Here is a 26610-nt window from a genome sequence, read left to right as displayed (position 1 = left end):
ATTACTGCAAATTACTACTGCATGCATTTATTTATTATTTTCCAACTCAACCCTTTGTATAAAACGTCTATATAAATTTGTATCAGGTTTTAAGTAGATGCACACATATAAGAGACAATGTTACCAGTAATGTTCCTTACTACAGTAGTTAATAGTTAGTGGAGAGACACAGGAGTTCCTATGTTGTGATTTCTCTTGTTTGAGTGATGCCCTGGTACATGCATTATATATGATCCCTAGATATGTATATTAAGTGGTGGATATCAAATATTAATTAGCCTGCTGTAATTATAAACCAACAGGGCCACCACATGTGCAGCAAATAAGGCTGTAAATATATAGACCGTATATATCTGTACCGTAATGGTTTTTCTGTCTATCACTAGATTATACAGACAACTATGACTGTGTTGTCTTTCTCTGCCAGGGTCTGTTAACTACCCCACTCGTAGTAGCTCCCATCACAGCATCCACAGGAGACAGCTCCGGACAGTTCACCGTGGCTTGTGGGGAAGCACAGCACCTGGACACGACGGAGACCGTCCCAAGTCCTTGGCGCGGTCACAGCGAGTGTACCCCTCCCGTTACCCTCTAGCAGTTCTGGCCGTCACTGTCCAACACAGGAGAGGACTTGGCCGGATCAGCCTGCTGCTATGGCGCCCATTGTAATTGGCAGCACGGGTAGCTCCACCGTGGTGCCAGTATTACGGTGATTGGTTAATTAGTCACATGAGCGGGCTGGCGCGGCGTCCCAGTAAGTGACTGATGTGGAGGCAGGGGCGCTCAGTGGATCCCAGTCCTCCGTGCATCACAGTGTGGAGGAGCCCCAAGGACCTGGCCAACAAGCATAAACGCGCAGGAGACGAACTGGCAGCTCTGTCCTGCCTCAAGGGGAAACTAAGCTACCCATCGGTGCAGGCTCGTAATGTTTTAAGCCTCAAGTTTTTATTTTTTATTAACTTTTAGATATTTGGTTTTGTGGACCACGATCAAATTAATTAGAAATATCCGGACTCTATTAAAAATGACTTGTCTACCCCTGTGCTAGAAGCTATGAATATACGTAGCCATAGCATCCAAAAGGTTATCAGTAACAGGATAAGGAGAAAGGTTACTGATATAGTCTGTATACATCAGTAACACAGCCTAGTAATGTGATCTCTCTGATTAATGTAACATGTCAAAGGGCAGTTATTTATCCGTGAACAAAGCTGTAGTTTATGTACAAGAAGGCCATTCCCACGTCTTACCTGCAAGCCGTACTTCACACGGATTTGCTTAAGGCCTTGTCTTCTCAGTAATTCTTTCCCCTCTTTGCTCAGGATTGGACCAGCTAAAACAAACATAATACACACATCACAGCTATATCAGCAGTGCTAGGGTTCTGTCACATGTCTACTATATATTCCTCAATATTCAGTAAAGTTATTACTTGGAACTTGCAAATCATAGAATTGAATTTTGTTCAAGCCATGAAGATTGGTTATCCATTAACTTACAAACCCCACAACAACACAAAACCTGTTACAGTGTATCACACACACACACACACACACACACACACACACACCATATTCCTGCTGTAACCTCATCCTGCTCATGCTATGCCAATAGTAGGGAACTCTGTAGTTCCAGGTGCTTTAAGTGCTATCTGGAAATACATGCCCTCATTCAGAAGTTATACACAGTATTAACTGGCACTCTCCAGGCTTAAAGGGCATGCTGTACTATACACAGTAGGTTTCAAGCCTTATTTCATTTGTTTATCTAGGACAGGGGTGGGGAACCTCAGGCCTGGGGGCCGTAAGCGGCCCCCGTAGCCGTTCTCAGCAGCCCTACCACCCGCCCGGCGGCTTTGTCGGGAGTCAAGTACAGGGGAATTCTCACGAGAGGTCGGATTTTTTTCCCCATACAAATGTCCCTTGGCACAAAAGAGGTTCCCCAATCCTGGCAGGGTCGTCCTGCCCCCTCTAAACCGAACCCTCCCCGCAGCCTCACCCTAAGTCCCCCACCTTGTGCTTAAACCTACACCCCCACCCCCCCCCCCCCCCCCCAGCCTAATATTGCTGCTCTCACATAGGGGGGTATTTTGGTTCACTCTTTTTGACAAATTCCTTCTTAGATGGACAAAACCATGTGCACTGCAAGGTGGGGCAGATGTTACTTGTGCAGAGAGATTTAGATTTGGGTGGGGTTTTACTTCAAAGTGAGATCTACATTGCAGTGTAAAAATAAAGCAGTCCGTATTTTCCCTGCACAGAAATAAAATAAGTCACCCAAATCTAATTCTCTCTGCACATTTTTCCCCCTGCAGTGCACATGGTTTTGTCCATCTAAGAACGAATTTGTCAGAGAGAGTGAACCAAAATAACCTCCACAGTTACTTTGGGGATGATGGCAGCCGGAATCCTAACTGATGTTGGCCTTCTTGTGATAGTTGGGATGCCTGCGTCTGTATTGTGACTGCCGGCATCCGATCCACCACAATTCTAAACGTATCCCAGCCTATGGAGTGAAATTTACAGCCCCAAATTGGAAAAGAAGCTATGGATTTACACCAAGTGCAAGGTCTTACCAGATCCTTCTTCTTTCTTATCTAGAGACAGGTGTGCTCTCACTTGCCCGGGTTCACAACCAAAACAGGTTTCACTGCCAGGATGGACATGAAAGGACAGAACTGTTTCCCCAAACTTGACCTCGTCCCCATGCTGCAGCACACAAGGCTCAGAGATTGCTTTAGGCTGTAAGAGTGCGGAGCTTGTGAAATGACTTACATAAGAAACACAGCAGTGCATTATAAATATAAACTTGGCACCACGAATGAGACATTTTGGCTAAATATACAACATTCGAGCCTCCTATGTACATTTCTATCTTGCGCTTCATCAGAAAAGTGACATTGTTTTCAAACTAAGGGGGATATTCAATCTCCGGCGAGCACCTCCCATCGGGGAGATGCCCGCCGGGCCCTATTCAATGCTGTCTTCCCCCCTACAGCATTGAGCAGGGTATCTCGGCAGAACGATCCCGACATCACTAGCTGTCGGGCTCATTCTGCCAAGAACAGCTGGGAAGTGACGAGCTGGCGGCTGCAGCTCGCCTCTTCCCGGCCGCAACTCGCGGCCACGCCCCCTTTTTGCTCCCCGGCAGACGGGACATTGAATCCCGCCTGCGTGTTTTTGGTTGAGCTGACCGAGAACGGGACTGGGTCACGGCGGTCGAGCAAGCTCGACTGCCGTGACCCTGACATTGAATACCCCCCTTAGGCTGATTTGAAAAGGATCAATGGATAGCAGAGCACAATGTCAAAGGATCACATCTATTCTGTTCCTTTGGATTTCCTTTCAGTCATGTCTCTGTTGCGGACATCTGGAGAAAGCAAGCTGGTCTTACTAGTTAGGTCACTCCATATGAAGTAGTTTAGCTATGAATTTTTGGGTTGTTTGACCATTTAACAAAAAGAGGTACTTGTTTCCTAGCACGGCCACAACGATCATTATCGTGGGCATCGTGAGGAAAAATCGGGGGCATCGCGGCCATCGCAAGCACAAAAAATCGGGTGCGATGGTCGCGACGCGAAGCCCGCGATTTCCCCATAGGGAACAATGTTAAATGCCTCAATTTAGCCGCGATGCCCCCAATTTCCCATAGGAAACAATGTTAAATGGGTCAATTTACCTAAATCATCATAGGGAACAATGTTAAATGGGCCATAAACCCCCCAAAACCCCCCTGAACAGTGAAATGTCCCCCCAAAAGTATTTTACGCCACCCCACGATCAACGCGAACCCGAAGCGTGGCGAGCACAGCGAGCCCGCGAGGGGCGGCGGTACGCGTCCTCCGACCTTTTCATACCCCCACTATCCATGTCGGCGTGGAGTTGAGAATAGAATAGTGTGGCGAGCGCAGCGAGCCACCGAGCCCGAAGCGTGGCGAGCGCAGCGTGCCCCGCGAGGGGACGCGGATACCTGTGAAGCCCGTGAAGGGACGCGTTTACCTGTGAAGGTATCCGCGTCCGCTCGCTACGCTTCGGGCTATTCTATTCTCAACTCCACGCCGACGTGGATAGTGGGGGTATGAAAAGGTCGGAGGACGCGTACCGCCGCCCCTCGCTGCGCTCGCCACGCTTCGGGTTCGCGTTGATCGTGGGGTGGCGTAAAATACTTTTGGGGGGACATTTCACTGTTCTGGGGTGTTTTTGGGGCTTTCTGGCCCATTTACCATTGTTCCCTATGATGATTTGGTGAAATTGAGGTATTTAACATTGTTCCCTATGAGAAATCGGGGGCAACACGGGTACATTGAGCCATTTAACATTGTTTCCTATGGGGATGCCCGCGATTGTGGCCGTGCTAGGAAACAAGTACCCAAAAAGATTTCATTTTTTGTCAGTTATTTTCCCTATATGCCAAAATTAATATTTCTTTTCAATTTTTTTGTACTCCTTTTCAAAATGATGACCATCTTTAAATGATGGCAGCCAGTGTTTTTCAGGTTTCTAGGCATATATGGAAATCTCAGCACTATAATGTGGCAGAACTTTGGAACAAACTTTTTTTTTTTTGGACATTTTTCTCAGCAAAATTTGGGCTACATTTTTGGTTTGATGTATAGGTTACCTCAACGGTGAGAATGTGGACCCAACGAGAACAAAATATTTCCCAAAAATATAACTTTATACAGAGTATTGTATCCTACTGTTTTTATTAAATTTAGAAAATTTATATTTTTAAAGCTTTTACGAACTTTAGGTCTAAAAATCTCAGGTTGGTAAAATAGGAAAGAAAAAATTAAGGGCTTATCTCCAGGTCCATATGACTAACTACTGTGAACATTTCAGGTCCAAGACTGAAATAGAGTTATATATTAAAGTATCTTATAGAAGATTTGTAATAAATAAATAAAATACATTTGTAAAAGAAAGTGTTTGTCCTAAGATTCATCCACATCTCATCCCTGAGATTGTAGCATTTGCGTAATTTGCTTAGAAACCCAAATATTGTCGTCTGCAAGGATTTAAAGTTGGCCACCATTTTGAAAAGGAAGTAAAAAATGTTCATGGTTTATACAGAGAAAAAAAAAAAAAAAAACAGGAATGGCCAGTCACACAGGAGAAGGTCTTATGTATATTTGGACCCCCTCTGAAACTGTGAGGGTGTGCTACCACTGGACACTAAATGGATATCATCAAGAAGACAAGGAAAGAACTGCACTGAAGAGATTGGCAATAAAATGTAAGTTATTTAAAATGTTTTTTTTTTTTTCTAAGTTGCGAAATAAGAGACACAAAACATACACATAAAGACACAGACATGTGAATTAAAACTGTGTGTGTGCTCCAGTGTCCCCTTCCCCATTGAATGTATTTTGATCTGTATTAGTGTAAACTGGTGCGTTCCCCCAGTCTCCAGTCACAGTGCACTAACTGGCGACACACAGGTGATCGGACTTCTGTCCACACCTAGGGGTTGTTCTAGTTCTAGTGCAAAGGCACAATCACTCCCTAATGGACAAAACCATATGCACTGCAGGTGGGGCTGATGTAACATGTGCAGAGAGAGTTAGATTTGGGCGGGGTTTGTACCTCAAACTGATATCTATAGTGCAGTGTAAAAATAAAGCAGCCAGTAGTTACCCTGTATAGAAACATTAAAACACCCATATCCAACTCTCTCTGCACATGTTACATCAGCCCCACCTGCAATGCACATGGTTTTGTTCATTAGAGAGTGATTGTGCCTTTGCGAGTGAACTAGAATAACCCCCTAGTGTGAGCCCACCTGTGGAGTCAGAGCGGACACACACACAGCTGCACACCCGTCCACCTTCACGCTATAGGCACGGGCTGGCCACTGTCTGAAATCTTACCTCACTGTAGGAACTACTTTAGGGGTTATAGTCTGCCCGCATTTTTGAATATACCTATATATGGAATTACACAGTAACGTGTTTATCTAAAGTAAGCTGCACTAATAAAACCCTGACTATTACCAATCTCTTCAGTGCACCACACAGACATTCTTACCTGGTCTTCTTGAATGGTGTTCATGGATTTAATCTATTAGCATATAGGGTAGAACTGGGCTATTTTTTTTTTTTTTAAATAGTCAAGCAACCACTGTGGATTGACCCGGTTACCCAACAATAATTTGCATAAAAACTATGCATTATTTTTTCATCTGTCCTGACAAAAAGACCTTCATACCCCGTTCTCACTGCAGGAAAATTCCCGAGTCTACTATGAAGAACCAGAAATTTGCCTTTTAACACTGTTTTTTTTGCAGTGTGAATGGGTCGCATACCCGGAACTCATACACGGGTAAAACCCTTTTTTTTTACCCGGGTAAAAGCCATGTAGTTCTCACTCGCAGTGAGAACACGGTATAAGTGGCTCATCTATGAGGAAAGATCAGCTGGGCGGCTTTTCAGGGCAAGTGTTGTATAGCTTTAACAAAATTGTGCAAAACAGACACAAATAGCAGTATCCCCAGAGGAAGAACAATTAAACATTATGATATAGAACAATATTACAGTAAAGGATCAAGTAGGCCAAGAAAGTACAGAAGTCTTTCTATAGCTTGGATATGGGTTACATGTACCCAAGACTAAAGGTCCATACACACTGGGCGATTATGGGGGGTGGCGGTGGTTGTCCACAAGGCTGCTCATTTGCTGGTAATGCAAGCAGGTGAGCGGATTTTCCAGCGATGATGCGGTAGCGCACATCACCGCTCATCGCCAGGCCATACACACTGGGCGGCGTTGAGCTGAAAGTCCCGTGTGTGGGCCTTTAGTACATGTCTAAGTAAGAGGACAAGTTTTTACAGGGCATATTTAAGACTGTGTAAGGAAAACGAATGCATGGCTGCATCTCTTGGTTGGTGAATACAATGAATGCACAGAGATTTCTATACTGGAGATGCATATAAACACACCTGTAGTAATGGATAAACAGAAAAAAGAACAAAAACCAAAAAATATTATATTAAATAATGACATTTTCTACTCATGTCAACATTTTTGCAGGTGTCATTAAGTCTGATTTATGCATTGTTTCATGTAAACTTTTACTACTATAGTTGTTTCGAGTGTAAATACAGTAGCTCCTTTTTGCCACATGATTAGCATCTGTGTAAGTGCATCTGGTCACTTAGCCGGGGAACAAGAAGACACCATTTACCTGAAGAATCTGGTTGCCATTAATAACAGTGCCATTCTGGCTGCCTTGGTCAACAAGTACGTAGCTTTGCAAATCATTGTCAAAGTAAACTTCAGCATGGAACTAAAAAAAGGAGGCAGAAGAGAATATTACACAATGTTTACCTTCCAGTACAGTACAGGCGCGACCCCAGCATACAGGGGAGCATAGAATGACACACATGGGCACTTTCCACATCATTAGCCTGTGTACAATGCATCTCATGCTGACACTAGCGAATATGGCCGGTTATCATATTTCCCACTGCTAAGGTGAGTATCTGTTGGGATTACATTGGTGGGTTGGAGCACTGACATATGGATTAGGCTATAGCACAATAAACTAGACTAGCCAGCTAAACATTTACCCAATGGTAAGATGCCTAGCCTCAATGTCCTGCCGAGGATCTGAACTCATGAACAATGTTTTTAAGCTTTCCTAAATCACTTCTAAATTCTCAGTTTAGATCAAGAAAAAGGTCTTTGGCACAAAATTGAATGAAGTGACCCCATTAATTGTTCATGTGACCACAATAGGCTTTATGTATCTGTAAACTATTTTCTAATCTGCACAAACTACAATAAAATAAAGGCAGTAGAGTGATCCCAGTCTTAGATTTAGACCAGCGGTTCCCAACCTTGTACCCCCCTGGGGGTACTCTGCAGACCAATTGGGGGTACATGAAAATATTGGTAATGGCAGAAGTCTCCCACTGCCCTGGAGCTGAACCATGAGGCGATACTTCGTGTTCCACCTGCAGCATCATTGTCTCCTCGTGCTTTTGCCTGATCAGCAATACAGTCGGAGCTACCCATGCTGCCGCTCAGACATTAGTGATTATTTGCCCCATGCTGGCACGGGTGGAGGAAGCAACGGTATTAGGGACACATACAGATGGAGCCGCTCTCAAGAGCGGATTCTGGCGATAGAGTCGACATGCGCCGCCCCCTGCCGGAGTCCGACAGAATGGGGCGCACGCATGCGAGACGCTCCCGCGCACCATTCTGTTGGAAGCCCTGCAGCCGGCTGCCCGTTCTCCCTGAAGCGGAGACGGGTAGGGAAGCACCTGGTCCCTGCTGCTTTTCAGAGTGGGACACGCGAGTGAGCCGCTCGTGCGCTACAGGCCCCGCCAGCGACATGGATATGTCGCGCTGGCTCCATCTGTATAAGGATACGCATAGCTTTTATTTCCACTCCACCCTTAAGTACTGTGGATATTTCAAATTGAGAGGAGGGGGGTACTCTCTAAATGAAAAGCATAATCATGGGGTACGGGAGAGGAAAAAGCTTGGGAACCACTATAAGTAAACGTACTCACCTTACTAACGCTGACTTCCGGGATACGAATTGTATGTCCCATGTCCTTTTCCCTAGACAATAAAGTCAACTCTTAATTTCCTACTAAGGACCAAGCAGTCTCCATTAAATACATCATCTACTATATGTACCAAGCTACACCTACCTCCCGATGGTGGCATTTTTCACAGCAGTTATTATGAAGAGCGACCCTTTCTGTAGCACTGGGGACCGGACAACTATTACCCGAATGCATGGAGGCCAAATCCGATCTGTGTCTGTACAGTAAGCCAATAGGGATAATATGATCAGCAATGGCATTTACATTACACTAAATATTTAGAACAAAATATAACTATTTTCTAAGTAAATTGAACGCTGATGTGAAACAATATTAAAACAGTAACAGTGGATCAGATCGGCAATATTGTAAATGAAAATACTACTGGCCTATACTTACTAGCCCAACCTCTACAAGGCAAAATGCAGCCTATTAACTCTCTAGGAATTAGTGAGAACACTGTTGCATAATCCAACAGTGCCGAAAAAGTTCTTGCCATACTAAACATATATTTATATGTTCTAGTAGAACTAAATTACAAAGGACTGATGATCTAGTTATGTGGCACAAACTGCAAAGACATCACTCATGAAATAAAACTACTCTTCCCTCTTTATGAAATCTAGGTGGAACCCAAGATCACCTTCAGTGTCAGAGTTGTGAGGAGAAGCATTGTCTGCACTTGACATGTCTTCATCACTGGATGCCTTGTCAGAGTCACTGAGCTCTCCCTCCTCGGGCTCACTGTCATCTGAGGAGGAGGAACTGTCTCTGGTGCTGAAGTCTGCACACTGACTGCTCAGCTTGGGCTTCTTGTTTCCACTGGCAAACTCTTCCCTTGCACTTGGGCACTCTGTGTCATGAGCTGCACTAAAGGAAGAGGTTCTCATCTCCTCTGAAGCCTTGGGAAAAATGGTGACATAACTCAGGAGATAGAAATGCATAATGAGGTAATGGTCACATTAAACAAACTGTTTGCAAGAAAGTTGAGCTTTCTCAGATCAATGATAGGACCATTAAATTGACCTTTTGTAATACATGGGGGTATACAAGGACACTACAGGCTCTGTCTCTACAGAACCATGCAGCATTACCGTAAAAGGGCCTGCACACGGGGCATACTTATGCACAGACTGATCAGCACACATCGCTGACACACATGCTTGTGAATGCTACCTCAAATCTGATTGGTTGTTATGAGAAACTTCTTGACTCTTCACTGCTTGATACATCAACCCCTCAGTCGTTTGCATATTTGGAAAATCAATAGACAAAACTAGTATGTGTGTAAAATGTAACTGATATCTATCGCTCTCCAGGGGTGCACAACACTGCCACAATGAGTCATCAGGCTCCGCCCCCTCCCAGGTTCTCATAGAAAGAAGCAGCAGCAGTGGAGGCAAGTTTCCCTTAAACTGAAATCCTGCAGCGCTCCGAACACCACTTCCTTTACATTGAATGGCTTTATTTCCATAGGGGATTACAAATCCAGAAATTGAAAAAAAGAACAAAGGTAACTCTACCTTGGTGGGATGATGTGTATCCATAAGGAGAAATCCTCAAGCTAGCCATGTTTTCTGTCAAGTTTTGTACCTAAAGACAGGATGAAGTGTCAGCAGTGTTGTGCTTGATTATATGATGGACATTTAGGTGGTCCTGGGCTGCAAGTGGGCCGAGACTCCTCACTTTAACCCCGTGTGGTGTAATTATGACCTCGGCAAAGAAATACATTGATCTTGTAATTTATGGCTTACTATATACTCTAACTGGGGGTGCAGACATATGTCAACATTTATAATGACAACAGTTATGACGTCCCCGGGTAACATGACAACATGTGAAGCACTTTTGCAAGGTTGACATTTGGGTTAGGCGGTTAGATATGCACTAAAGGGAGGAGTAGGAATTAGGGAAGAATACTTTCCAGAACACTGGAAGATAAAAGGTCTTACCTGGAGGTGTCAATAGGAGATCATATAATTATATTTTGAAACTGGGAAAGCTCAACTTTCATTGCACAGAAAATAAATAATGGAGGACATTGAAATCTATCCCAGCTCTCAATATGAGGGCTGTCACTCATGCAGAGACGCGCAGACAATATTAGACATGGTCACACAGGAACACCAACGTCATGTAACAAATACAGCTGGTGACTAACCTTGCCATCCACGTGTGCTCCATTCGGTTCCCGTTTTTTCTTCTTTACTCGTTTCTCCTTAGTCACCTGGACATTGGTGTGGAGGTCCACTCGTGAATGAAACTGGTAGCGACCACTCTCCACATCGCAATAGTAATAAATACCCATTGTAGGATCATAATATAGCTGGGATTCCTTATAACAGAAATAAAAAAAAAAAGTCACACCACCTTAAAACCAGGTAAATTTTCACATTTTGCCCATGGGGTATATTCAATGCTCTCGGCAAGCAGGGTTTGTATGGCGAGGATGGTTTTTTTTATTGAGGAAAAGCCATTTTTGCCTTTCAGCCTCCACGGCGGCCGTTTGTCCTATTCTATGTTTGGGGGAAATCCTCACCATTAGAAGACAGCAAGGATTCCCCTGAATGGCAAGGTTTGACACAAATGCAGCAAGCCCGCTGCATATAGCGGTGAGCATCGCCGTTTTGGTGGCCACACTCGCCGTTTCCACCTCGCCTCAGGGAACAGGCGAGGTGGAAACGGCAAGTGTGTGTGGTCAGTTGAATAGCTATGACAGCGAGTTATCAGCACATCTCGCCGTTATAGTCTGCCTTTTGGCATTGAATATACCCCCATGTATCTTTTTCAAAGCAAATTTTTTTTGTGGGGATCCATAAGTGTTTGAAATATAGTATTTGTAATAACAGATAGGCGTTTCCTATATGAAGAACAATGTATTCTAACATTATAAAGGGGAGAAAAAAAACCCAGTATTTAAATGAGCCGCATTCGGATGTGGTATGACGACCCGACAGTCAGGATTCCGATGGTCAGTATACCAACATTGGAATCCCGACCGCCGGCAGTCCTACAGGAGGGCAATCGCAAAGAAGCCTCTGTGGCTCTCCATAGGTTCTACTCTTCCTCTATGGGGGTCAGGGACGAGGGAGAATAGCCCTTGTCAGTCAGGATCCCGACTGTCGGGACGTCATCAGGCACCTGTAGCATACAATGACTTAAAGTTACTGATCCAATTTTATTACTTTTCTATTACTCATTTTCTTGAAGACCATTTACAAAAATATGGCTGTCAGATGGCGGCACACTAACACTACTGAATGTGGTGTATCTGGATGTCAGCTGCTATAGGAACAGAGTGACAAGGACTCTGAGCTGGAACCCCACTAAGGGAACACCGGTGATGTGATGGTGACGCACCAATGTCGAAAGAGCTTAACCAACTTGAGTGCTTTTTTTTGCAGTTATCAAGTCACAGTCATTTCTAGTTTTCTCCACAGGGACCCTTGGGCCCATTACAGCCTGCAGCCTTTTTTACATTAGACTTCAGGCCAAATAGGGTGTTAACATCAGCTAGGAAGGTGATGGTGATCTAATTGTACTATTATCGCATGACTGCTAAGGGACATGAAAATAACTTTTTGCAAAAGGTGGTAACACAGAATTCTGTATAGTCATTGCTTATACAGCCCATTACTAGCAGCCATAAGGTTGGATAGAGGTCTGATTTTGAGAAGGGAAGTGCAGCAGAGTATATAGCTTGGGTGTGGTATGGTGTCCCGACGGGGGATCTCGACGGTTGTAACCCTACATCGGAATCCCAACTGATTGTTCTCAGACAGGGGGCAAGCGCAAAGTAACCGCTTGCGGCCTTGCTGCGCTCACCTCGCTACAGGTTCTATTCTCCCTCTATGGGGGTCGTGGACCCTCACAAGGGAGAATAGTCGCTGCAAGTCGGGATCCCCCGTCGGAGCACCGGCAGTCAGGATTCCGACGTCGGGATACCCCCTATCGGGCAGTCATCAGGAACCCATATAGTTTGAGTAAGTTTCAGTCCAAAACAAATGCCGATTGACCCAGAGCCAATTAGTTCAAAAAAAATTTCACACTGTTCAGATCACAATTACTGATGACAAAAGCTTACATAGATTAAACACATACCGAATCATAGTAAAACCCAGTACTGTGGTCATAATACATCCCACTGTTTTCATCGTAGGTAAATCCGGTCTGAGACAAGGCTGCTTCCGCCGTTGCCCTCAAGCTTTCTGCAAGTGAGGTTCCTCCCTCTTCCTTGAAAGGAAAAAATAAATAGAAAAGCGTTTCTAGCTCACATTAAAATCTCAAAGATTTTCTCCTCACCAGCTTATAACCACTGTATGGTGACTGTCTGCTCCTTCCCTCACAAAGAGGGCCCTCTCCCCTCATGTGCTTTTCCTTCTCAATCTCCCTACACATGGAGCGATTTGGTTTCTAAGCGATTTTGACTTAATGTCGCTCAGCGTCCAAATCACTGAGTGTCCGGTTTTCATCAGCGACCAGCATACTCCTCCGAGTAACAGTCCCCCCATACAAACGGGGATATGGTCGCTCAGCGTCTATATCCCCGGGCGATATAGGCTTAAATCGCCCCTGTGTACGGGGCTTTACTTATGCTATCATCAACTCCACACTCCCTAAAACCCCAGATGGTTATTTCAGTATCATGACCACTGATGCAGCAATGTGTATGTATCATGTACATATACTGTAAAGGGACATACACACAAGACGATTTGTGCTAAGTGTACACAAGGTGATTTCCCATTGCCATGGGGCCTACATACTGAGAGAGTTGTGCTTATTTTCTAAATGATCTATACAGATTGGTTAGGAAATAGGCAAAAATCGCAGTGTGTACGCCCCATTAGTCCCTGTTCATGTATTTTTTTTAGGGCTGCAGAACGTCTGTGACTATATAAATAAAGAATAATTCTGTAGGTTTGTAGACCAGTGGTGTCAAACTCATGGCCCTCCAGCTGTTGTGGAACTACACGTCCCAGCATGCCCTGCCACAGATTTTATATAATGGATTGCTAAAACTGTGGCAGGGCATGCTGAGACGTAACAGCTGGAGGGCCACGAGTGACTCCACTATTGTAGACCAATGCTGTATTCATAACTGTAGAATGGTCAGCCTATTATGGTCCCTAGTACTGAACAAAATAAATATAATAGAAAAATGACAGTATTTGTTTTTCTCTTTTTGATATGTTATAAGCGTACAGTTCCAGAGGTCATACCAGAGTGGACGGAGCATAATTTGTTCCTTGTTCCTGTTCCTCACTCGGTCTCTTCTGGTCTGTCAGTGGCTCCTGTGTGTCAGCCACAGACTGCGTCGTCGCCTCAGCTGGACCACTGCCATTACTGGCCTCTACTTCATTTGTGGGGTTTGAATAATAATAATAGGAGTAGTAATCTGAAAGAGGACATTAACAAGCAAAGAGGAACTATTAATGTCTGGTGGACCAGTACGAGGGAAAAAATAAATAAAAAGCAGCCTATAAATTCATGGAAAACTGGAAATGTGTTATGTTCTAAGGGCTGATGCAGAGTTGAAAGTAAGAGGATGATAACTTATTCTGCATTTTGTACACAGAGAAACTGCATACTAGCAAAGTTCTGTCAGCTTGGTCTGATATCCATCACCATCACTGAGTACTTGCACCTGCTCTAATCCTTGTTCCATCTGAAAACAGGTGAATCTTCTCTTCTGCAGGACTGAATAGATTAGGATTCTGCCAGCATGCCCCCACTAAGTTCTGCCTATGTGCGAACACTCCGCTACCCAATTACACAAAGGGGGGGGGGGGGGGGGGGGGAACACATCGAAGTTGTGATTACTCTGCAGCTTGCACAGAAGAAGAAAAAAATAAAAAAAATATTAAATAAATAAAAAACAAGTCTGCAGAAAAGTATTCAACTCCGCATTAGCCCTTTAATATTTAAAGGGTCATTTTTAAGAAACAAACTAGCGATGTTATGACCACAAGTTTCCCAGTCACTGCAAGCAAATAGCCACAAGGTACAATAGCTGTGACACGGCTTACTATACCACATTCATGCAGCCTCCTAAAGCCTGCACGCTAAAGTCAGAGAAAGGCAGCAGCTGCTCCCTCCTACTAGAATATGCAAAAAAGCTCCTTTAATGTCCATCAAATAAATATGTTGTACAGTACAACACTTAAATGTTAGCTCTATGGTTAGTAGCGACAAGATCACCAAACAAGTGGCAGATCGCTCTCTAGTGGTCAGATTTAGTAATTGTCAGTGTTTTAACATTAACCATGTTGCTGCGTTTGTTGGAAACAACTATGTGACCGCTTTCTAGCCCATTACTGTCATGGAACTTTTTACTTCCCAAAGAAGGGAAATTATTTTGAAATAATTAATTTTCAAGATATCATCATAGCAGCTACTATTCAGTTAAAGCGATTGCAGAACTGACCTTATTAAATCTTTACCAATTATGGTGCATAAACAACAGGGGCAGGATGGAATGATGCAGTTCGGCAGCCGTGCAGGAATTTTTTTTTTTAAAGTGGCAATCACTTAAAAGGCAAAACCATGCCTTGCAAATAATTGCCCCCTTTAAACAGAGTCCAAGGTCGACCGGCACTTTCCACGACTGCTGGAAGAGCATAAGATTGTGTCCATTAGCATGAGAAAGGGCCCGTACACATTATGCAATATTGTACATCCAAGAAAGATTAGAGATAGAATCTATCTCTAATCTTTCTTGGTTGTCTTTTGGTGTTTCAAGGGGTGGAGTATCCCCTTGATAGTGACAGCTGCAGATCCAAGATTGTTATATTTTACAGACTTGCGCTCTGACAATTTTTTCTTTCCAATATTGTACATGCTTGTAACAATTTAATTCAGTACAATATTGTACAATGTGTACACGATCTGTTGTAAGATGCGCACTCCCGGGCATCTTATCAGACATTGTCTTGTAGTCCTGCATGTAGGCTTGATGGGGAGATATTGGGTGAAGTTATGCACATATGACCTTATGTCACATTATATAGTGTACACATAAGAGATCACATGTCCAGGAGAGCAAGGGAAATGTATACAATATCTTATCGTATCCCATTGTTCTAATGTGTACATACCCATAGACCAGGGCTGGGCAACACCGGCCCTCCAGATGTTAGTGAACTACACATCCCAGCATGCCTTGCATCAGTTTCAGCATGGCCACATAGCACATCTAATGCAAAGCATCCTGGGATGTGTAGTTCACTAACATCTGGAGGGCCGGTGTTGCCCAGCCCTGCCACAGACAGTAGTCTGTAGCTTTTTCATAATCTATAGGATCTTATCCCTTTAGTGAAATCTGTATCCGATCATTTCGAGTAATTTGCTTCACACCATTCCTTAAACAAGTTTTGTGTAATTGTAGACTTCAAAATGATTGTAGAGCACGTCAGACACTCCATTGGCTTGGCGGGCTGCTTGTTAAGCTTATTTTATGATGTCAAGACAAATATGAAGAACTTTTAATCCTTTTGGAAGAAAAGTGCTATATAAAATAACATAATCGAGTGGGTTTTTACCAAAACTAGATTATAGTGGTAAAAGAGAACACTGTACTAACTATTATTAGAATGAACCTTGCCTATCTGGCACAGATCACCGCCAAAATCCAACTTTAATTCCTGCAGACACGTGATTGCAGATGCCTCAGATAAAGAATAGGACCCATTACGTATTACTATTATTATGAAAATTCATCAAGTTGGGCCCAATTTAATTGCGGTCTGGAATAGAGAGACTATCTCATTTGGCACTTTAGTGATTTAAGCGGGTCTCACATGATAATCTTACCAAAAGGCCTGCAGCGAATGACTGAGAGTCAGCTACAGACCGTGGAGGTTATTCTGGTTGAAACACAGCGTTGCGTGTCATTTTGAGGCTGCCCACCGCTCGCACATGCCGTCACCCCCTTCGCAGGGTGAATTCGATTACACATGGCTGCGAATGTATGTTTGCAGCCTACGGGGCCAAATCCACATCATTCGATGGTCGCCGACCATCAAATCATGTGGAAGGTACATGCAAAAATAAGATGCTCTTAGGTGTCTTAGCTTTGCTTGTGATCTGGAGGCCAGCTGGCATCCGGTGATGTCAGCTGCCCGCCCCCGGGACCCACATCACTGGGTCATTACCATGGGAAATTCTGTTCGCCATGGCCGATCGCACCTGGCACATGCGCAGTAAAGAAACATTGCGTACCGTTGTGAATTTGCAATGGTTCACATTGACCAGAATAAGGTCCCTTGCATGATGGTAAAAAATAAATAAATGCACAATGTCAGGAGTGAGCGGCTTAGCCGTCTTGGGAATGTCATCTGTTGAAGGTGTAACAAGCTGAAGCATCTGTCACATAGATATCGGGGCATATTTATTAAGCCTGGTTACATGATCAAGTGACCGGTGATAACGGAGCAGCCACTCAGCTGTTGTCATCAGAGCTGAACAGTGAGGGGAAACCACAGGCTATTATCTGTATAGGTCATAAACATTCGTGGCCAGTTAGACCTCCTTCCCACTGAGACCTTTCCTAGTTGATGGGCTTGGAGCCCTTGCCTCTCTCTGATTGACTTGATGAGCTCAAACATGCTGCTCTACAATATTTAATCCAGATCTTTGATGATTTTAGAGCTGAGGGTCAATCAGCATACTGGAGAACAATCTGCACAACTCATCTTATCTGGCACAAGGATGACCTATTTAAACCAGGTCAGGCAGTGAATGCATTGCCATACATTCTACTCTCCAGACCTGCCTTCTGGCTCCTCACACTGTAGCTGCCCTGGTTTCAGTTCTAGTTCCTGTGATCTCATGTCTTGCTAACCGGTCCATGCTATGTACAATACACACCACCATCAGCTCCAGGCTGTGCGCTTCACACCACAAGCGCCACCATCAGCTCCAGGCTGTGCACTACACACCACAAGCTCCACCATCAGTACCGGGCTGTGCGCCATACACTGCAAACAAAACCATCAATTTCAGGCTGGGTGCCATTCTTGGTGAACTCCGGTGTGCCCTGCTCCCAGCAAGACTATCTCCAGCACCTAGCAGTGTGCTATATTCAGCTAATCTGCCCTCAACTACAAATATTATTTTCCATCCTTGTGTGTCCTGGTCTTACCTGACCAAGCAGAGTAATCATCTGTTTGAACTTCTTGGTCAGTTTTTTCTGACTTGTCACTCTCATGGATTTTTCGGCTTAAGTCTTCAAGCTGTGGATGACAAAAAAAAAAAACTAGTGGTAATAGAATAAGGTTTGGATTCACACAATACAATCTGGCCAGAATCAAAAATACTAGTCAAGCGTTCTATCTGGCATCAGGATCAATCCCTGCAGTTCGCTTCCTTGCACAATTTTTCATTTGTGTTTCAGTCAATTAAGCGTGCTCAGGAAAAGCATTAGTAAACCTAACTAGCACACATGTATTCCTTGCAATCATATCAGATGTTTAGCACAACTGCTGGCATCGCAAGTTTTCTATTGCACCCCTGTAGGTGTGAAGGAAACATTGCAATGTTGGCAGTACTGCAAATCAGTGTTTGCAGCTGGCATTGTTTTGTATTAGCGCCAATGTCTGTTGCACCTAATCCAGTCGTTGATCCCTTCCATCTTGATCATAATACATCTTGCTAAAGGGGCATACACACGTAGAGATCTGTGCTAAGCAATTTTGCTAAGCAATATTGCTGGTGTCAAGATCTCCCATGCAGAGCACATACACACGCAGAGATTTGTGCTAAACAATTTTGCTAAGCAATTTTTCTTAGCAATTTTGCTTAAGCAAAAAAAGGCCGGGTAGTTGTTCAGAATGAGAGATTGCGATCAGTATCTCTCATTCTGTACACACAGAGAGATTTGCAGTCATGTGCTAAGCAATCTAACTAGATTGGGACTGCATGCACTGACTTAGTTAGCAAGAGATATTTAATCTCTCGGAGCATACACACGGAGAGATCTGTGCTTACTTTCTAAGCAATCCCGGGAGAACATGAGCTAACACCCAGAATTCTGACACCGCAAGAGAGTGCTGTATGTACTATTTGCATACATACAGAAGCCATGTGTGCAGGTGCTCCCCTGTGACCGTCTTCTCGATCATACTTGCGTCAGTCTCACCTGTTTGCGAAGCTCCAGGTTGCTGCTCTCGGCGGTGCGGTGCAGTCGCTGGCTGAGGCTCAGCTGCTTTTTGATGCGACGCAGCTCCCCCTGGCAGCCCCTCAGCTGCTCCTCCAGGGCCTGGACCCGGCGGCACAGCGCGGCCTCCAGAGATAGGGTCTCCTCACACCCCGGACTAGCCCCCGCATCAGCGGCACCGGGAGACACCGCCAGTTCTCCTTCATCCTCCTCCGTGGGCGGCCCCGGAGACTCCTCGCCGGAAATACGCGACTCCCCGTTCCGGGCCATGGCCAGTAATGCCGCTCCGTCCCGCTCTCACATCACCACAATCCCGGCAGCAGGAACCTGCGCTACGGCCGTGACAGCGGTCTCTTCTCTGACGACATTGGATGACGTCAGGACTGGCGCACAGTAAGGACGTCACGCAGTGATTACCTCCCTCCACAAGCTCTGCCCACCCGTGACTCCGGCGTCCGCCTCGGTCATCTTCCGGGAACCGCGGCCGCCATTTTGTAGAAGACAGCGCAGACGTCGCGTACACTTTGCACAGTAAGTAATCGCCGACATTTATTTTTTTTAACTCGGGGGAGCGATGCAAAGAAACCGCCGTGCGACTACATCATCGCTATCATGTCAAGACATCGGATTCGTCCCCTATTAATGTGTGGGGGTTGCTTAGTTTAGGTGCCCCCTCATATACACACAATATATATATGGGGGGAGGGGGAATGTTAGATTTTCAGTGCTGGCTATTAAAACAAAACTTTATTACACACTACTCTGCAGCAGCATTACCTCGCTTACTTACTATAGCCATTTTGCACCAATATTTTAATGACCCTCATTGGTGGCAATTCGGTGGGTTTTTTTTTTTATTATGAATTACACAGGTTCTGTGGCTAATTAAAACCTGAATGCTGGCTTGAAATAAGCCAACCACAGAACCTGTGTAATTAAAAAATGTCCAAAACCTGTAACAATGGGGCCTTGAGAAGTGATAAAGTGGCAGGTGATCACGCAGCAGCCAGTTAGCACCTAACTGTCAAGTTACACGTAAATTGGAAATGACAGTTGGGAGCCGACTGGCTGCTGCATTATCACCGCCTACTGTATTTAACACTTGCACCTGTGCAGCAGCTCAGAGGAGTCTGAACTAAAAATAATAATATTAATAAGTTGTATGAGCAAACACTTTCAAGGTTTTTCAGGGACAGGACAGATAGATTTGGGTTGTTTATTGTTTCTGTGCAGGGTAAATACTGGCTGCTTTATTTTTACACTGCAATATAGATATCAGTTTGAAGTACAAACCACACCCAAATCTAACTCTCTCTGCACATGTTACATCAGCCCCACCTGCAGTGCATGTAGGTTTTGTCCTTTAGAGAGTGATTGTGCCTTTCTGAGTGAACCAGAATAACCCCCATATTCCAGTGCTTTTTTTTTTTAAGTTTGTAAAAAAACTGATATTAATAATTGAACAAACCTAAAGACAGGTTTAATATTTTTTTTTCCTAATTTAGATTTTGGATTGAATTAAAGAGAGAATATGACTGTATGTGCTGCCTATGGCTGTAAGAATCGCTTGTCCAAGGGATGCGGAAAACATTTCTTCAGGTAAATGATACATCCGTTATCTTTCTTGTATCTTTATTATTGAAGAGATATTATTATTGTAATTGTCTTCTATAAATGAAATATTGTTTCTTATTTTGCTGCTAAATTTTTATTGAAGGTTCACAAACACCGATAGGATCTATCTACTATAACATTTTCATAATTCATTTCTACACGTAGGGGCAAATTTAGTTGAGTGTGAGGTAAAGACCTTTGTGTACCTCATGCCCAATTTTGTATCCAATTAAATAAAACATGGTGTGTGTGTGTGGGGAAAAAAACATTCACACCCGGTGCTCTCCATGGCTCCTGGTGATCTCCTCTATATCTTTCACCGAGGGAGGGGGCTGCTAGGAGATGTAGTTCTTTCTGCAGAACTGTGCTCTGGTGTGATGACGCTGCATATGGGGGTGGGGGGGGGGGGTGGAGGGTGTCGCACACACTCGCACAACACTACAAACTGACGCTGCTGCAGAATGCTAACCCCGACGTTGTATGCAGAAGATACTGCTTCAGCAGGTCAATCATTACAGACTAACCTAATTGGAAACTTCCAGATACTGAACTAGTCCTTGCGAATGCTGACGGAGTCCCATAGCAATTCACTGTGATTTTTCCTAAAAATAAAACTTGCTCTGGTGGTGCGAGAAGCAGTGGCCCTAATAATGCAGGTTGGCTCAGAAAGCTGCAAACATCACAGCTTACCGAGCGCCTGAGACACCGCCTGGCCGAATACCCGCCCCACCAACAAATCCCCTCTGTACCCTGCGAGGAGGTCTGTATGAGGACACATCCCCTTGCAGGAGAAATCATTTATCCTGCCTTCGCAAATAAAAATCAGTAGAAACTGACTTGTATTTATGAGCGCTAGGACAAACACCCGGCGGGCGGATGACGTCCTGTGGCGTCAGCCACGCACCCCCGGCAGGCATCGATCTGTCTGAGTACCCATGGAAACGCCCAGCATTATCATGGGGATGCCCATAAAACGCTGGGTGTTCCCATGGGCGAGACCCATTTTTGCCCCCGGCAACAAACTGCAAACTCCGATCATCGGGGCTAAGGACGATTTTGGAACACTACATTTGATCCTGAATTGGCCTCCATGTCCCATTTTCAGTCTTCTAATTGAATTAGATGACTCCGCAGCTGCGAGAAAAACCCAGTGCCACGTTGTTTTTCTAACTCTCTGTTGTCAATTGAATCCCCCCCCCTAGTCATTCAGTACACTTTGTGAACATGAACGCTTTTGAAAAGAGCAGTTAAATGGACAATTAAAAAAGCCACAACGTTTGTTATTGTCTTTCCACATAACTCCTGCTATAATGTGCATGCGTTGCGATGCTTACTACATTGTGACCCCCTCCACAGTGTCTATGTTTGAAACAGTGCTGCTACATTGCTGACTCACTGACCATGCAGCCATTGTAATACATAAGCTGGGTACACTTTGAGAGATGTTAATGAAGGATGGAGCGATCGCTGTTCCATCCTTCATTAGTCCACATTTTGGGTGAAATTTAATAGGATCAGAGATTCACGAAGTGAGAGATTTGGTGAGAAATCGCAAGTTGTTTTTTTTTAAAGCGGCAATCATTTATGCTGCAAAATCAAACTGGTTCTGCAGTGTAAATGATTGCCGCTTTAAAAAAAAAAAAAAAAAACCTGGAGATTTCTCATCCTATTACATTTCAACTGATGTCTCTAGCAGTATCGCCAGATTTGATGTTCTGCACATCACTAGCGACCATGGGCACACATGGGTGATATGTGCCAAATTGAGTGATATGTCTGTCCAATCAGCCCAATCAGATTTCATATTTCTCCGGGTGTACCCAGCTTTACAATATTGTGGCCTCAGCGTCCTTTTATACCAATACTTATTACATTGTGATTGCAGTGTGTTTATATTAGTACTTCGTACATTGTAACCTTATGCTGTGTACACACGGTGAGATCTGACATTAGATTTTGACTATATAGTCAGAATCGCATGCAGATCGCACAGGTTTTTTTACCTTGCGATCCCGATGCGCGCTCCTGGGACAGCACAAATCGAAACCCAGATAGACAGGGCAGCAATGACTATATACTGTAGTGCAGATCGTATGAATTGTATGTAAAAAGTACAGAGTTAGCAAAGATTGTATAGCACTGGAATCTTAAGTCGAATAGCAAGGGGATCTCACCGTGTGTACACAGCATTACTGTCTATGTTGTCATTCCGTACTTATTATGTTGTGTATTTTATTTGAAACCGTAGTACAGAAAATATACTGTATAACAACAGGCTTTAATCTGATTCCAGATGAACAAGTTTATTGTAACTGTAAAATGTAGGGTTTATTCCTTGTTAAGATTTTCTGTACCACATCTCAAGTAGGGATATCCCAGGATTATATCTTTAGTATTTTAATCACCGGATGTCAGCTGCCCGCCCATTTCCTTCCCAGCGTGCACGCATATGTAAGTGACTTGACCGTCACTTTTATATGCGTGCACGCACCGCATCTTTCAATGGTCGGCTTTCCCCCCCTGGTCTGCGAATGGATGTTACTGTGTAACATCCATTCGCATGCCCTGTGTGGGAATGGCGCTTGTGAATGGATGCCACCAGCCAACCATGCGCAAGGCGGGGTTTGGTGGACTCGCAAGGCTGCGAAATCAACTAGATTTGTGTGGCAAAGGGTTTCACCCCTGTCTGCTGAAACCCTTTGTCACTACGTTGCAGTCAGATATCAGGGGAACAAAGTTGACAGTTTTTTCCGTCTTGCATAGGTGTGAAGCTAATAAATGCAGTACATTTATATTTTATCTATTCTCCTAAAGTATTTAAAAAAATCTTTTGCAGGTTTCCCATGAAAAACCCAGAATATCTTGCCAAATGGCTATCAGTCATTCGACGTGACAAGTGGAAGCCATCCATATACAGCAGGCTGTGCAGTGACCATTTCACAGAAGAGGATTACATGCTGCGTCCTGGGGCCTCATATCCTTATCTACGCCTGGATGCCGTGCCTTCCTTTATTGATGGTGTCCGGATTAAAAAAGAGCCTGTGAAAAAAACAAAAAAGAAAGAGGACATGCCATCTTCTTCAAATCTGCAACGCAAAGCACAGCCTGCAGCTCCGACCCTTTCCGCGGAAGCAGGAATGTCTGTCGAGCACTCCTATTCTTCCATTTCCAACAAGGAAAATGTCCGTGCTCCCAAAGCGGATCCCGTACTTGTCAACCTGAGAAGGAAGAAGAACACGTTGCAGAAACAAGTTCTGAGGCAGAAGGCCAGGATCACCAACATGAAGAAAATGATCGTGCAGCTGAGAAGCAGCATGCTGGGAAGTGATCCTGTACACCTCGTGTCCAAGCACTTCAGTGGCTTAACGTTCGAATTGTTTAAGCATCAGGTGCAGAATAACAAGAAAACCAAAGGATTCCATTTCTCTAAGGAGATCAAAGGTTTTGCTGTGACTCTGTACTCCTATTCCCCGGTGGCTTACGAAATTTGCAGAACAGTTTTGTGCCTTCCGGATCTGTGCACATTAAAAGAATGGATGCCGTCACTTGTGCAGACGTCTGATTGTGACTTACGCATGGAAACGGAACCATCCAACTGAATTCAATCCAAAGTCAAACTGCTAAGAATTAATACATGGATATGATGTAGGACAGTGATAAAATACACGTTAGAACACTGATTTTACGTTTGAAGTATTTTGTTTCAGTACCAGCTTTATTCCTGAAATACTCTGTAACGTAACTTTGATAGGAGCGCATGAGCATTCTGTAAGCATGTATGGCTACGCAGGACATGCACGGGATTAAAGTCTGACATTATTTTGACACTCTGCCTTATTTATGGCAAGAAACGAATCCAGCAAAGCAATTGGGGACACTCTTTTAAAAGTGTTCAGAAAGATTTAAATCCGTTCTAAATCAATTTCTATTGTCGCCCATATCTGTTTAGGGTAAGGAGTGTACAGATGCACATCGGCCCCCTTTACCTGGATTTGCTTCTTACTCTGATTGAGACTCTATGCCATGGGTCCTCAAACTGCGGCCCTCCAGATGTGGTGAAACTACAATTCCCAGCATGCCTTGCCACAGTTTTAACACTCCCTTATAGGAAAACTGTGGCAAGGCATGCTGGGATTTGTAGTTTCACCACATCTGGAGGGCCGCAGTTTGAGGACCCATGCTCTATGCTGTTGCCAGTAGATCCTGTCTAGTTGAATGTTACCGTTAGCTTGTCCTTACCATAAACTATGTAGGGTATGAATTAAGTACTCACTAGGAGACAGGGAATGTGCATTCATTCAGTTGTGTTGGTTGTCTGCAGTGGCCATTGTGGCTGGTGCGCCGTATACACCTAGCATAAGTAACTATTATTTTAGCTGTGCAGTTACAATAGTTTACATTTATAAAGTTGTCCTCCGTTATGGAGAAAAAAGTATTGTTCCACATAATACTTAGTGGTTCAGTACACGCTGGTTTCATTGAATTAGGATAGCAACAGAAACATACTGTAGTACATATTGATCATTTTTATATCACCAAGTTTCAGCACCAAATGCCCCAGTCTGTGTGTGTCCTATTAAGTCATTTAGGCTGTGCACTGCATGCTAAGACCCACCACTAAAGGTGGGTACACACTTGTATAGTGTTCATTCTAGCACCCGCCATCTTTGAAACCCATGCAGTTCCTCTTCCCTGCCTGGAGTGTCACTGTCTGCTGTAGTGCTTCTAGCAGTGTGGTCTGTATATCAGCACTGATATGCAAACCAGACCCGTGCTAGAAACACCACAGCAGACAGCGACAGCCCAGGCAGGGTAGAGGAACTGCATGGTTTTTCAAAGATGGCGGGTGGTAGAATGAACACTACTTGTAGATATATCTGCAGATCAGTTGATCTGCAGATATATCTACAGATAGATCGGGCAGGGTGTTCCACATACACGCTGCCTGATCCGTCAGGGCTGATATCAAAATCGAGTTGTCAATCCCCGGCGGTTCCCGGTGTGGTCAGCAGATCATCTGTACACAGAACGATGCACAGAGATATATATTTAGATATACTGTATATTGGGCATTGGCTGTGTTGCACATATATATCATATATCGATGCTACACACCGCCGGTGCATCCATATATCGGCTGTACAATTGAAAAGCCGATATATTGGCCTGTGTGTACTCACTTTTTAATGTGGGTTCAAATAAACATAAGCTTTGCTTGATGCATGTGTTCAAGGTATTTATAGATCAGGTTTGCTCAGCATACACTTTAAAGGACAATATGCTATATATTATTTTTAGCATTGTTCCATAGAACTTTTTATTATACGTGAAAAACATCATCTGCTTGCTGCCAGCTTGGGTGCAGCCATCTGAACATATGACAACAGTCCTACAAAGCACATTTGGGAAGAGTTATAAAAGCCAGTGTTGAATAAGCCAATCAGAATTTATATCTCATATTGTCAGCACTGTATAGAAAATCAACATCTTGTTTGGTGAACAGCTCTCTTTTCAATCATTCTGTAATCTAAAATATATTCTGGCTTTATTATCAATATGGGGTAAATACAGATAATCAACGGTCAGGATGTTGGCAGTCAAAATACCTATACAGACATCCTGAAGGAGGAAATGCCTACAGCAGTTAGGCAAGTATCATTGCCCTCCTTTCTCGCAGCCTAATCCTTGACCCTCCCCCTGCAGCCTGACCCTCTCTGCTTGTGCCTCATCCCTACACTGTGATGCCTAAACCCCCTTTCAAAGTGCCGGACCCTAAATCCCCCTACTAGTGTCTAAACCAAACCCCTGCCCTCCTTTCCCGGCCTGACGCTAGTGATCCCCGGTTACTCACTGTTTGGCATCCTCCTCAGCATCCCCACTGGTGCCCGGATTTTAGTGCCAGTATTATAATTGCCAGTATTATATAAAACACACTAGAAGACCAAGTAAAAGATACTGCTCAGGTGGACCCTTCTGGGCGATATCTTTGACTTTCTCGTCTAGTGTGTACACTCGATATCTTTCATGACGCTCCCATTAATGAAGGTCATGTTGCAGCAGAAAAACAGCACCCCCACACCCCCCACTCAATGGCATGCCGGCATCCGGCAACCCGCTGATAGCGGCAGGGATGGATTAGTGTGTATGGGGCTTTACAGTTGTTTACTCTCTTTTTTTTTTTTTTTTTCTACCAGGAAGACATTGCTGTTATTCCCTCTGTATAGCTTTGCTGAATATTAAGCGTACATAAGTTCTGTGCTTATATAATAAAGATGAAAGGACAA

The 26610-nt window shown here is 44.1% G+C and overlaps 2 protein-coding genes across 4 annotated transcripts in view; one reads left to right on the top strand and one right to left on the bottom strand.

The window, feature by feature from the left end:
- AGGF1 (angiogenic factor with G-patch and FHA domains 1) overlaps positions 1-19171 on the bottom strand; it is a 23880-nt gene extending 4709 nt beyond the window's left edge. Inside the window, exons 1-11 of one of the 2 annotated variants that reach the window (XM_083152091.1) lie at positions 18695-19171; positions 17699-17789; positions 13779-13954; positions 12658-12789; positions 10718-10891; positions 10080-10149; positions 8662-8773; positions 8518-8569; positions 7182-7283; positions 2576-2741; positions 1251-1333 (exon numbers count right to left, since the gene is read on the bottom strand). In XM_083152091.1, the coding sequence (XP_083008217.1) occupies positions 1251-1333; positions 2576-2741; positions 7182-7283; positions 8518-8569; positions 8662-8773; positions 10080-10149; positions 10718-10891; positions 12658-12789; positions 13779-13954; positions 17699-17789; positions 18695-18982 (1446 nt within the window). In that variant the 5' untranslated portion in view covers positions 18983-19171. Of the gene's footprint in view, positions 1-1250; positions 1334-2575; positions 2742-7181; positions 7284-8517; positions 8570-8661; positions 8774-9199; positions 9459-10079; positions 10150-10717; positions 10892-12657; positions 12790-13778; positions 13955-17698; positions 17790-18694 lie in introns of both variants that reach the window. The other variant, XM_083152083.1, reaches the window with a different exon arrangement.
- Positions 18755-26610, top strand: LOC146019599 (THAP domain-containing protein 1-like). 2 transcript variants are annotated; one of them, XM_083152104.1, is made up of 3 exons: positions 18755-19243; positions 20218-20311; positions 23163-26610. In XM_083152104.1, the coding sequence occupies exons 2-3, from the start codon at positions 20244-20246 to the stop codon at positions 23923-23925; spliced, it is 831 nt and encodes a 276-aa protein (XP_083008230.1). In that variant the 5' UTR covers positions 18755-19243; positions 20218-20243; the 3' UTR covers positions 23926-26610. The 2 variants fall into 2 exon arrangements, with proteins under 2 accessions (XP_083008230.1, XP_083008239.1); XM_083152113.1 differs by lacking the exon at positions 18755-19243 and adding an exon at positions 19257-19378.

The sequence above is a fragment of the Crinia signifera genome, chromosome 1 (genome assembly GCF_055691185.1).
Source record: "Crinia signifera chromosome 1, ASM5569118v1, whole genome shotgun sequence".
In the NCBI taxonomy this organism is placed as follows: domain Eukaryota; kingdom Metazoa; phylum Chordata; class Amphibia; order Anura; family Myobatrachidae; genus Crinia; species Crinia signifera.
This window is presented reverse-complemented; position numbering and strand designations above follow the sequence as displayed.